Raw genomic sequence first — 12718 nt, 5'->3', positions numbered from 1 at the left:
TTAAAGGAGTTCAGCGCTGACAGTAAGCAAGGAAATCAAATGGCTAATTACTCCCACATATATACGCATTCCTTCTATACAGAAATATGGTTTATTTCCATTATTTCATTTAATTTTCTGGTGCTCCCACAGCTGTGGTGACTTACATGAACTTTTACTGGAGTCCCTAGGAAATTCTGCCTCCTGTAAGCACTAAAATCATGCTGGAGGTACCAGCAAATTGCAGGAAGCTACAGGGTGACTCTCAGCATCCCCCCCTCTCTGTAATATAGTTCATCTGATCGATGATGATCCATTCTGGGCTGAGCTCTCTGGCTGTGTCCTGCCTCAGAAGCAGTGCAAGGTATGGCCACTGTCTTTCCTGTCCTTGCAATTTGACTGCAACAGGAACCCCACAGATGTGGACCACAATAGACCCTCTAGAGGATCCTCAAGAGGACAGCTGAGACCCTGAGGCACAGCCAGAGGGCACTTCAGATACAGCTGCTAGAAAAATTGATCTCACTATTGGTCTCTCCTCTCTGGCTTCTGCTCTGACAGCCATGCCTTGCTATCCCACTATGTTCCTTTCAAACCTAAATTGGACTATCATCTGGTCAGTGTTTCGAGTAGTTCAAAAAAGATTCCCCAGAAGGAAGAGGAAGAGGTTGGAAGAGAAGTCAGATTCATTTTGCTGTTCCCATACCAACTTCTGTCAAGTCTGATGACTAGCAGCCAAGCATTAATAATACACCGTGTATTCCCATCACCAATGCTTTCTGGTTTGATTTCCCATTGCTATTTTATCTTCTTCTTCATCTTCCTTATTTAATTTACCAGTCCAGTAACTAGGGAGGAACGTCCCGAAGAATCTCTGCACTGAATTCTGCTCCATGATGTCTCGGTGGGTAACCACCTGCACAATGTCTGCGTTTCCTGTCTGGGGAGTCTCTTGATGGTATATCAATAATTTTCTCTAATAGACATCCCAGCAAACCCTGCAGTAGTTTACAAAGCCCTTTCCCCAGCTCACGTTGGTTTACATGCAATAATGAGCACACACACACACACACGAAGAAAAGAATTTTTAAGAGAAGAAAAGTGTATTTTCATGGGTGAATATTCAGTATTTATGAAATTGTTTTAAGATGCACAGAGACACAGATCCGGTAATATTTTCTTAGTTATTTTTAAGTCCAGATGTACTCCTGTTTATTTGTTGCTTCCACCCTGTATATTAACCATTTGGGGCACTGATGATTTCTGGCTAGTGAGACAAAGAAAACATTTCATCATGCTCTTGGTTGGAATATGAACCCTTGTGAAGTTTCATAGACTCGTAATGATTCTGTGAGTGATGTTGTCTGTGAATGTAGGGGAAAACTGCTGTTCAACTGATGAGTCATTAAGGTCTACTCTAGCTGACAGTTTTCAGGGCAGGCAACTAAGGGCAATAGTCAGTCCTTGAAACAACTGCGGTTGTTCGTTGCTACCTAATTACTACTTTAGGTGTCAAAGCTGGAAATTTAAGTCTGAAACTTCTCTTCAACTGCTCCTGTGAGACACAGGTCAGTCCCAAATGCAGCCCAGGATCAAACCTTTGTTCTCTCAGCCTGAGCAGTGGAAGTTCAAAGCATTTCTGCCTCCACCAGTCCTTTTTGTACTTGTAGTTGAAGCTGCAATGCTGGGGCAGGGCAGCAGTGTGGGATCCATCTCCAAAATTTCCAGCTGTGGGCACAGTATGGAGACAAAGACCCTCCTTACCCAAAGTCAGTAACTTTGGGTATGACTTTGTTAGCTAGGGCCACCCTATGCTGCAGACTGTGCATTCCTGTATTAATTTTGTTTTGGAGAGAGGAGAATGGAGGTGCAAATGTACATATCATACATGGCAGATGTCTGAACTTCACAGTGCACTGCTGAAATCTGATTTCCCCTTCACACCACTCTCCTACATTAATATGATAATAAAAACACTTTGTGCCTGTTGTGATGTTGTATAATAGAGATAAAATAACATGTTGTCCTGCCATCATACTGTTACAGATGTTATCTTGGGGGGGGAGGGGGGAACATGGAGAAAATGACAAATGTTGTCAGTTCCTTTATTAGGATAAATTCATTTCTTTTGTAAGAGAATGAAGACCAGAGCAACCTCAGCAAAGGCTGCATCCTGCATCACTCTTGTCCACTAAGAGCATGGGAGCTAAGGGTGATTTTGTATAGTCCATTCTGCTTTGGTGTAGAAGAAAGAAATGTACAATGTACTCTTCCCTTGTCACAAGCTGAGGGACACAGTTTGTCCATAGCCAAGGCAACGTGGCAATGTTTTGCCCCAGATATTATGGCATGGGGACAGGTTCCTTGGAAATGGAGTGCCATTGGTCCTTTTTCCCTTTCCCTACATGTGTGGCACTAGTCTCAATTTAGTGTTTGCACCATGTTTTTCCTCCTGTGAGCTTCACTAATGCTCTTCGTAATACATCTGTAGCTGCCTTTGATAGCCTGTCTCACAAAGTAATTGCCTTCCACATAAATACATCTCTCCTAACCTCCTGTAATCTTACCCCTTGCTCTGCTTCAGTCGATACTCTCTCTTCGTTTTTCAAACCTCTGGAAACATTTCGATGTTTTTGTTCCTCGCAGTTTGAACTGTATCACCTTTCTCTCTCTTTAATCTCTTTTCCTTCCTAATGAGTACAAAATCTGAAATCCCCAACGTCTCCTCATATCAGTAACCCCCACAGAGTTCACTTTGTGTTTATTGCCTCTTCTGTGGTGGCTTTTGCATGATGTGATGCTCATGAGGGACATCACAAACTTCTCTTGTGACATCAGCCTACTTTTTTCTCCTGTAACAGTGTTCTTGGATGCATTTATTTCAGTATTTACTAAATTCAGAATCATATGGAACTAGTAGTTTATGTCATTGTTAATCCTTAACCGGAGGGTATTGGGATCTTTTTCCCAAATCAAAATAACATCTCTTAATTGCTGTTTACAGTGAATAATAGTTCAGATTTCCTTGAGGAACCCTTATTTATTCCTGGATTCTGTTTTCAGCATAATTTTCAGTTGATCTCTTTTTAATCACTTCTCTGATAATGAGTAGGACAATCTGTAACACGTATCCACTATGTAGCTGAAATAAATTTGCTTTTTACCAGGCTTTTCATATGTTTTCTTAAAGGGATATTTCAAGGACAAGAATCAGCTTCCTGCCAAGTCATGGATTAGAATTCATTAAGAAGCTAAGAGCGAGGTCTACATACAAGTTAAAAAAACTTCCTGATTTAAGCAAATTTAGATCTTTGATTGAGGCAAACTTCACCTATCCTAGCCACTGCTGTGCATTTACAAATTGGAAAAGACAAAAGTAAGTGATTTCATTTGTTTTAATTTTTGGTGTTTCTCAGCAGTTGGTAGTGAACAAACTGGATATGAAAGTACATGAATAGAAATAAATAAATGTACAATGCATTCACGGTTCCACACGCTGCACAGTGCACTGCCTCTCCATTCCAGGTAGGTAATAAATTTTGGTAGCTGTATTGGTATCAGTGTTTTCTCCAGCTGAGACTCCAGCCATCTCTCACTGGGACCTGCTGTCCTGCATCAGCCTGGAGCCACCACACTGAAGACATCCAGCAGAAAAATGTTCATTACTTTTCAGGAGGTAACTGGAAGGAAATCTGTGTTTCCAGAGAAGCAGGTCAATACGGCCATCAATTCAGGAGGGTATCAGACACTCTCAGAAAGCCACACTGAAGTTGGAACCAAATAAAATGAATTAATAGAACAGAAAGACTAATTCGGTTGGAAGGGACCTGTAGAGATCATTAGGTCCAACTGCCTGAACATTCAGGGCTAAACAAAAGCTATAGTATATTAATGAGGGCTTTTTCCAAATGCTGTTAGAACACTGAGAAGCGTGGGGCGTCAGTCACCTCATTGGTAAGACTTTGCAGTGTCCGACCACCCTCACGGTAAGTTAATTTTCCCAGTGCCCAATCTGACCCTGGTCTTGCACAGTTCTGGGCGGCTCCCTCCTGCCTTCCATTTCCAGGAGCAGAGCCCTGCACTGCCCTCTGGAGCTGCAGGGTGCAGAGAAGTCACCTCTCCTCCAGACAGGGCACCCAATTGTCTTCAGCCTCTCCTCGCAGGATTTGCCTTCAGCTTTGCTTTGCTGACTTCTGAATGCAGTAAAGCTAAATATTAGCAGGAGAATCACCTGTGCCACTGTTACTTTATCTGTAGCATCTACATACACACAAGATTTGGCCATTATTTCTGTAGTGGTTAATACAGAACAAACCTTTTCTGTCCAAATCAACTAAGATAGGCAGGTGTATTTAGATTCCCAAAGTAATTTCCAGGGCTTGTTTTAATTTGTCATTAGCAAAGATGTGCTGAGACATCAAGTATTAACGATTTCCTTTGAGTATTTCCAACTATTCAGATAGGCTTTAAATGTACATGTTAAGTAGTTAATGAACTCGATGATCTCCAGAGGTCCCTTCCGACTAGGATTCTGTGAACTCCTGAATTTGTGCCACTGGAAAACTTGAGGCACTGTACCTATGGAAATCCATGCTATTATTTGAAGTTCTTTTACAGAATGTGTTTGGAATTTGCCAAGGCAGAAAGAAATATACTTTGGATCAGTGGATCAGTGTTATAGCTCAAGACATTGTTTTCAGAAGCTGCCTGGAACTTCAAAGAAAAGTAAAGCTATGTAGAGAAAGCATAATCTATTAGTAAGCTTCATTTAAATACTTAAGATAGCCATTCATCTTAGTTTTAACAGTGTCTGTCACCGGGCAATTAAGGTTTCATCCTGCTTGTGCTGATAGGTACTACGTATCACCTATGTGTGTTTTTAAAACTGTATGAAAAAAGTGCAATCTGATGTTGGACACCACAGTGCTAAGGAAAATATTTGGCAGAATCAATCCCTCTTTGACTATTTTTGATCTACAGTTCTGAACTTCTTACTGCAGAGGTTTACCACTAGTTGATATTTCCACGTACTTCTATATGCTTGTTCAGGCCTTGGTTGTCTGCCTGTCCCTGCAGCACCAATGGTAGTGGTAGTGGTTTGCTAATGAGTTCAGCTTGGTGAAATCCAGGAGGCTGCCATCACAAGCTGCCAGGAAATGAATGAAATTTTTAAAAATGAAAATCACTGTAAGGCAACAGGTCTCTTATATGGAACTTTCTAGGAAGCAGTTTCGGTGATTAAAAAAAAATTGTGCTATGAATATGTAGCAGAGCTATATATGTTTCCTTAAGCTGACCTATCAAATCTCATTTGTTTCCCATAGAGGAAAACAAGCCCTCTTAAAATATATCTTCTGAATGGCTGACACATATTCTGGTCTTTGCTGAATGTATTGTTTCTAAAGGGGGAAGCTGAGCTCCAGAATACCCCCAGTAAATTGTCTCAAAAAAAGTATCCTAAATGACTGAAAGATTTTTAAAATAGTGGAAAAATGTATTAAGATATAATTTTGTGAAGTTAATAAAACTGAGTCTGTGAAGGAGTTTAACCACCTTTTTGTTTTTCTGAAGGACTTATACTTAAAATATATCCAAAAGCATGTTGATTTCAGATTAAAAAAAGCTAAAAATACTCCTGAAAGAATAGCTACACTTCAGCAATGGTGACAGTTCTTTTTTTCATTTCAGCTTATTCTAGTAATTTAATTCAACTAATATTTCACTTAATTGTAGCTAACGAGGCAGGAAGGCTTTTGTTTATTAAAAAATAGATGTAGAAGGGAGCAGACACACACCAAAATCTACAAGGGATCCAGCAACAAACTGTGATATTTTGGTTAAGATTATGAAATCTGGTGTTAAATAAACACATTTGGAGGAACCATTTTCTGTATATAGCACATTCCAGGTAGATCTGAACACGCTGTGAAAATGAATGAACGCTAGTTTCCTACATTTTGATACAAGCTAAGTTTTCATCCAACTAGACTGTGGCAGGAATCATTGGGACAACATCACTGTCCTGTAAAAGAAATGCATTGGTAACAGAAAAGTATAAAAATTCAAACCAAATCCATAGGTGCTCTGCTGTATGTTACATGAATAAATGTGTACACATAAGCTATATCTCCTGATCAACAGAACAAAGTTGAGTGCATTTATCTGTGTTTTCAATGCTTACCAGACATATCTTTTAAAAAAATTACACATAAATACAAAATGATTAGAGTCAATGATTTAGATCAGTCTTTCCAGTTAACTGCTTTTAAATATAATTAAAAACGATCATTAACATTTGTACAGTTGTGTCGTGTACTGAACTTGGTAGGCGACCAATATCCCCTGTCCAGAGATGAATGTCTGCCTGTTGGTTTGGTGCTATGTGTTTGGATACCAAAGGTATTCCCATGCATTCCAATACAGATTAGTTGCACACACTGCAGCTCTACCCACTTGCATTTCAAAGCAGCATTCTCAGACTAGCTGTGTGTAATCAGGCTGCTCAGGTTTTTGAATAGCTATTAATAGTCTGCAGTGTTTGCTCACACAGCATCTAGTATTTCTACGACAAGAGTTGCACTTGGTTTAATGCAATAGACATTGCTTATTCTGCTGGGAATAATAATGTGAGCTGACTTACTGTGCCTCTTCACCTGAGCCAGTCATTCCCCTATAGAGGTTCTGTAGTGGAAATGCTAAGTCACAACTTGAACCAGGGATTGAGCACCTGGTGGGAAGGCAGGGCCAACCCAGGGGAGCTCAGGTGAATTGCTTCACCTGAGTGACTGGAAGGGCTGGAGCCAGGATCCACTCTTCCCAGACCTCACTGAAGGGTTGGCAGTGGAGGTGAGGTTATCTCACTCGAGATCTCTGCCTACTGGAGACCTTCCAAAGGTAAGCAGTTTTCCTTCTTTGTTTCTGCATCCACAGCTGCTGCATTTGGACTTGTTCTCAATTGCTGCAGCATCAGATTGTGTTACCCCGCTACTATCGCTGTATTTTCCATCACATTATAGCATTACATACCTCAGAATTTTTCCTGGTTATCCAGAGGATGCTTCATAACCCCTGTGTATTTCTAAGGATCATTGCAGTATTTGATGCACACATCAGAAACCTCAGGAGGAACTGAGACAGGAGCGTGTGGCTCCATTTGTATATTTCCTTTTTTTTTTTTTTTTTTTTTTAGATTTTTGAGATATTTGAAGCACTTGAGAACCTTAGATAAAATAAGTCAATTGCCATAGTGGATGATGAGTGATCACTTCTCCCGTCTGCACCATTTCTGTCACATTAATGGAAGTATTAAACCTATGAAACAATTAAAGTGTTGGCAGTTTTAATTCTTTTCTCAGAAGGATTGTATGATAAATATTGATCTGCAGGTTTATCATACTGGGATGTTGTGATGCTGACCTAACAGTAAACTGCTTTTTAGGACAAGTCCAGTGAGGTACATTGAGCTCTCACATTCCCCTGTGACTGGAAAATAATATCCTTAAAGCTCAGATAGGGCAGAGATTGGATGTTAAAACTCTCAACTTGACACAGACCATTATGAACTTCAGCGAGCTTTTGGCTTTCCTTGACACAAAGATCACCTTCTGCCTGAAAGATTGGCATTGTTATGACTGTGTCCTTGCACTTGGTCATTATTCGTTGGAGGAGGTATCACTTGAGAAGCTATTTTTAAAGAACATGGCAGCACTGGGGGTCATGTTCTTGTGAAACGAGAGCCAAACATAATATCAGTTGCTCACTACTCACTTGATGTCACTCCTTGGTAAGGATGGCTGGTTTGAGGTAGGGCTCAATGCAGAACCGAGACCTGGACTATTTATTCTGCTGAGTGCATTTCTTAGCACACAAGATCCTGCTGTCACCAGATCCAGATGGACTGCATGAAATAACTGCTCGCATAAACATAGTTGTTTTTGTCAGAATGCCGTGCCAATTTTAATGTTATTCTTTCAGTTATCCTTTCTCTGGTTTATTTTTCAGGGTGTTTACTTGAGTAAAACAAGTTCAGCAGCAGCAGAGGTTTACAAATAGCCCAAATAAATGAACTGTGTTATGATACGTGCCCTGTCCCTTGCCAACAGTGCTTTGAATTTTTGCTCTGAGAGCACAAAGGGCAAATATCTCAGGGCAGTCAGTACCAGGTGATGGCTTTTCTTTCCCCTGAGAGTTTGCAGCTGCCCATCATAGTGCTCACGGTGCAAGGAAGCAGCCAGGAGGCCCTTCACTGCCCGTCCTCAAAGCAAACAGAGCAGCGAACTCTGTGGGAGCCTGGTTCTGTTTGAGACCTCTGGGTGTTAAATAATTCAGGAATGAATAAATAATAATAATCAGAAATATTTCACTAGCTTTACATAGCTGTCTTATCTGTGGGATAGAGCTAGCTCTAGGCAGTCTCCATAATTCAGGAAATGGCTTATTTTTAACTCATAGCTGAGAAATGATTGGATAAAAACACTTCCTTCAATTCATTTACTAAAACCAGGAGCTGCAATAGCTTCTATGCCCTCAAGTGCTTGTTACACTGAAAACTGAGTGACTTTCTCTCCCATTATTTCTCCTTAGAAGCATACAGTCCCTTTCAGCTAGAGAACTGTTAATATATTGATCAACACGCAGGGCCCCTCACTCATCCTTACACGAATAGAACACAGGGGAACAGAAAGTAATGCCTTGCTGTTGCAGCTGTGACCTCCACAGTGCATATTTGACCTCCCAGGAAATCGGCTTTCTGCCTCAGTTGACAGGCAAGATAAAAAATATTAATAACAGCAGACGATGCTCAGAACCTCATAGGAAACGTTTCTTGCCTTCTGGTGCTGGACCTTCGTTAGTTTTTCTTTCTTCCTTTGAAACTCAATTCTTTTGAAGATGGAAAAAGTGCACGAAGGGTAAAATTAGGTTACCAAAAAGAATTCTAGCTTTTAACCTACTGCTCATTGTTTAACCATTTCAAACCAGCTTGAATAGAATCATAGAATCACAAGGTTGGAAACTACCTATAAGATCATCTAGTCCAACCGTCTCCTCATCATCATTGCCACCACAAGCAGAAATAGAAATGGAGTGGAATAGAATAGAATAGAATAGAATAGAATAGAATAGAATAGAATAGAATAGAATAGAATAGAATAGAATAGAATAGAATAGAATAGAATAGAATAGAATAGAATAGAATAGAATAGAATAGAATAGAATAGAATAGAATAGAATAGAAAGCTGTCAAGTTGAAATGGGAGATAAGCTGTGGTCCCGTCCTGGAAAACAGACACCAAATTTACTTTTAACCAGTAAGTGAAAGTAGGCAGAGCAGAACTGCTCTGTTGGCTTTCAACACACTGTTGACTGCTTTATTTGATAATTCAAATTAAATTTGATCCACCTTTTACAAACCTATGGATGTAAGTTTCTGGAACAGCAAAACTTCGATGTTCTATGAGAAACAGTTATTTAAGGCCTTTATTTCTTGCTAACACATTTTTATAGTTCTTATTTTGATGGATCTGATCTTCTCAGATAAAACATTTGTTTCTTCCCATGTTCTATGCATGCAGAAGGGTTTAAAATTAATCCTCTAGAAAATAAAGCCAAACACAAAGTAACCAAAAAAAAAGAGGCCATTCAAAGAATTTTTTTTTTCTTGAAATTTCTGCATTTTTTTTCTGACTGAAAATTCTAAAAACATTGAAAAAACCCAAACGATTCTGACAATGTTGGTTGTGGAATTGAAGGCTTCCCTTCACTCCTTTTCCCTTCACTTTCCTTGAAAAAGTATGATTGAAGCAAAATATTCTGCCAAGTCTACTGTTTTTATCTGTGATCTGTCTTTCAGAGATTATCTGAAAACCCTGCTTGATTCATGCTATTTATTTGCTTTAATGGCCAGTGACAAATATGATATTAGATACAACGAACGGCACATGCTGCAGATGCTCTGTGCCCTGAAGGAATTCTGATATTGAGTATGACACACTGCCAAAAACTTCAGGAAAAAGGGAGTTCAAGAGTAATACTGATGAACAGGGGAGTGATTCTGGTTATACAGACTCCTTTCCTTATGGGCACCACTGAATTGATTCTTCAGAGTCCAGTGTTATGTAGGGCTTCATCATCATGTTTTCCCCATGCAGAATCACCTTTTCAATAAAATGTTATTGAGAAATTGAGTTGAAATAAGGGAGGCTTCTTACTCTGTTTAGGTGAATAACTGCATCAAGATTGTTAGTAAGGCGAATATCAGGATTTCATTCCCATACGTTTTAAAATTAATTTACAGTAATGTTATATTAGTAGGGACCTATCAGTCTTGTGCTTTCAAGTTCCAGGCAAACCTTTATAATCAGCTAACCAGAAGAACAGAAGTGCTGATGTAAACACTGTGATTCTATGTTTGTTGTGAGCCTCATGCTGTGTCTCTTAGTTTATAGCTGCTTTTTTTTTTCTTTTTTTTTATTAATTTCAGCACGGAATTATACCCAATATGTAGCATATCTCAGGCTAAGCAAGACCTTGATGAGCAGACTGGCAAAAAGAAACACAGACGATCCGCAGCTGAAGATTATATTTCCCATTATGGCACACGTTTTGGCCCTGCAGAGAACGAATTTGACTATGGCTTGTGCAACGAAGTCATTAATGTGGCTTGCTCACCCAAACCTGATGCCTTCAATCCCTGTGAAGATATCATGGGATACAACGTTCTGAGAGTTCTGATATGGTTTATCAACATTTTAGCTATCACTGGGAACACCACTGTCCTCATTATTTTAATAAGCAGTCAATACAAACTCACTGTACCTCGCTTTCTAATGTGCAATCTTGCCTTTGCAGATCTCTGCATAGGTATCTATCTGTTGTTTATTGCATCAGTAGATATCCAGACCAAAAGCCAGTATTACAACTATGCCATAGACTGGCAAACTGGGGCAGGATGCAATGCTGCAGGATTTTTTACCGTTTTTGCAAGTGAACTCTCAGTCTACACACTGACTGTGATAACTCTGGAAAGGTGGCATACCATCACCTATGCCATGCAACTCGACCGCAAGGTCCGACTTCGGCATGCTGTGATCATAATGATTTTTGGCTGGATGTTTGCTTTCACGGTGGCACTTCTTCCCATATTTGGCATCAGCAGCTACATGAAGGTCAGCATCTGTCTGCCCATGCATATAGAAACACCGTTTTCTCAGGCTTATGTTATATTTCTTTTAGTGTTGAATGTACTCGCTTTTGTGATCATCTGCATCTGCTACATCTGCATCTACTTTACTGTGAGAAACCCCAATGTTATCTCTTCAAACAGTGACACCAAAATTGCCAAGCGCATGGCTATATTGATCTTCACAGACTTCCTCTGCATGGCACCAATATCTTTTTTTGCAATATCAGCTTCACTCAGGGTTCCTCTCATCACGGTGTCCAAATCTAAGATCCTTCTGGTTTTGTTTTACCCTATTAATTCCTGTGCTAACCCTTTCCTCTATGCCATTTTCACAAAGACTTTTCGCAGGGATTTCTTCATTCTGTTGAGCAAGTTTGGTTGCTGTGAAATGCAAGCCCAGATTTACAGAACAGAGACTTCCTCATCTGCTCATAATTTCCACACAAGAAATGGCCATTACCCTACCGCATCAAAAAACAGCGATGGGACTATTTATTCACTGGTTCCTCTGAATCACTTGAACTGAGGTGCTTGCATGAATTTGTGTCTGAGGCAGTGTGATAATCACTTTCAACTATTTGAATAATGACTTCGACATAGCATGCAAACTTATTTTTTATGAGAAAACATTTCTATTTCCACTTTGCTTTTTTGTTCATCATCGAAGATGACACATCATCTTCATTACTTCTGATAGGACATGAAGGACAAAGAACGAAACTGCAATATATGTCAAAGTGTCCTTGTAGAACTGTGTCCAGAAATAAATGAGCTTATAAATGCATATCTCCTACTGTACAGGCAGAGATTCCCCTCAGTCTAGGAAGATGTCAGCTGCTTACTGAGAATGAAGTAATGGTTATACGTGGTCAAAAGGGAAAAGAAAAAAAAGAAGAAAAAAAAAAAGTGGAATTATTTTTGTTGTCTGTGAAATGTGTTGGAACAAAGACAAATAAATAGCTTTTTTCATTAACCATATCTTCTGAGGTTACAGGAGACAGAAGCCCAGTTTAATGCCCTCCTAGGACTGTTGATTGAGACAGGTGGGCCCAAAAAATCAGATTTCATATGAATTTCTAACAGCTTTGTTTAGCTAAAGTTTTGTTTCTAAGACAAGAGAGGAAGAAAAAGAGCAGAAGGAATCCTTCATAATAATCATTTCTAAATTTGATTTAATAAAGTTGAGTTAAAATCGCTTTTGCAGGGCTGGATCCCTTGAGTCTGGCAAGGCAAGGTAATGAATGCTCTTCAAGACTGTAAGAGGCATTGCAGGCCTGTACCATCCTCTTCACGGGATGCTGGTCCTTTCATAGCTGTTCCAGGTAGCTGTTTGTGGCTGTTTCTTTTTTTTTTTTTTTTTTTTTAATTGAAAAAGTAGTGTAAGAAAAAAATGCAAGATGTATTTTATTCATGCCTGCAATGCCCAAAAAGCCTGCTGGTTTCTTCTCACCGCTGAACAATGTGTTTTATGTGTGTAATCTTAAAACTATTTTGCATTTTCCATTCTGAAATCCATTTTAATAAAACCAATATCAAAACAAAGTGCCTTGAGAACAA

General features: G+C 39.5%; 1 protein-coding gene across 1 annotated transcript in view; it reads left to right on the top strand.

Moving 5' to 3' along the window:
* FSHR (follicle stimulating hormone receptor) overlaps positions 1-11687 on the top strand; it is a gene marked incomplete at both ends in the record, with an annotated part of 75804 nt that extends 64117 nt beyond the window's left edge. The window contains 2 exons of the mRNA XM_079532727.1: positions 3170-3355; positions 10460-11687. Coding sequence (XP_079388853.1) covers positions 3170-3355; positions 10460-11687 — 1414 coding nt within the window. The remainder of the gene's footprint in view (positions 1-3169; positions 3356-10459) is intronic.
* Positions 11688-12718: the final 1031 nt, after the last annotated feature.

The sequence above is a fragment of the Tetrao urogallus genome (genome assembly GCF_951394365.1).
Source record: "Tetrao urogallus genome assembly, chromosome: 2".
In the NCBI taxonomy this organism is placed as follows: Eukaryota; Metazoa; Chordata; class Aves; order Galliformes; family Phasianidae; genus Tetrao; species Tetrao urogallus.
The sequence above is the reverse complement of the archived record's forward strand: the minus strand, read 5'-3'. Positions and strand labels throughout refer to the sequence as shown.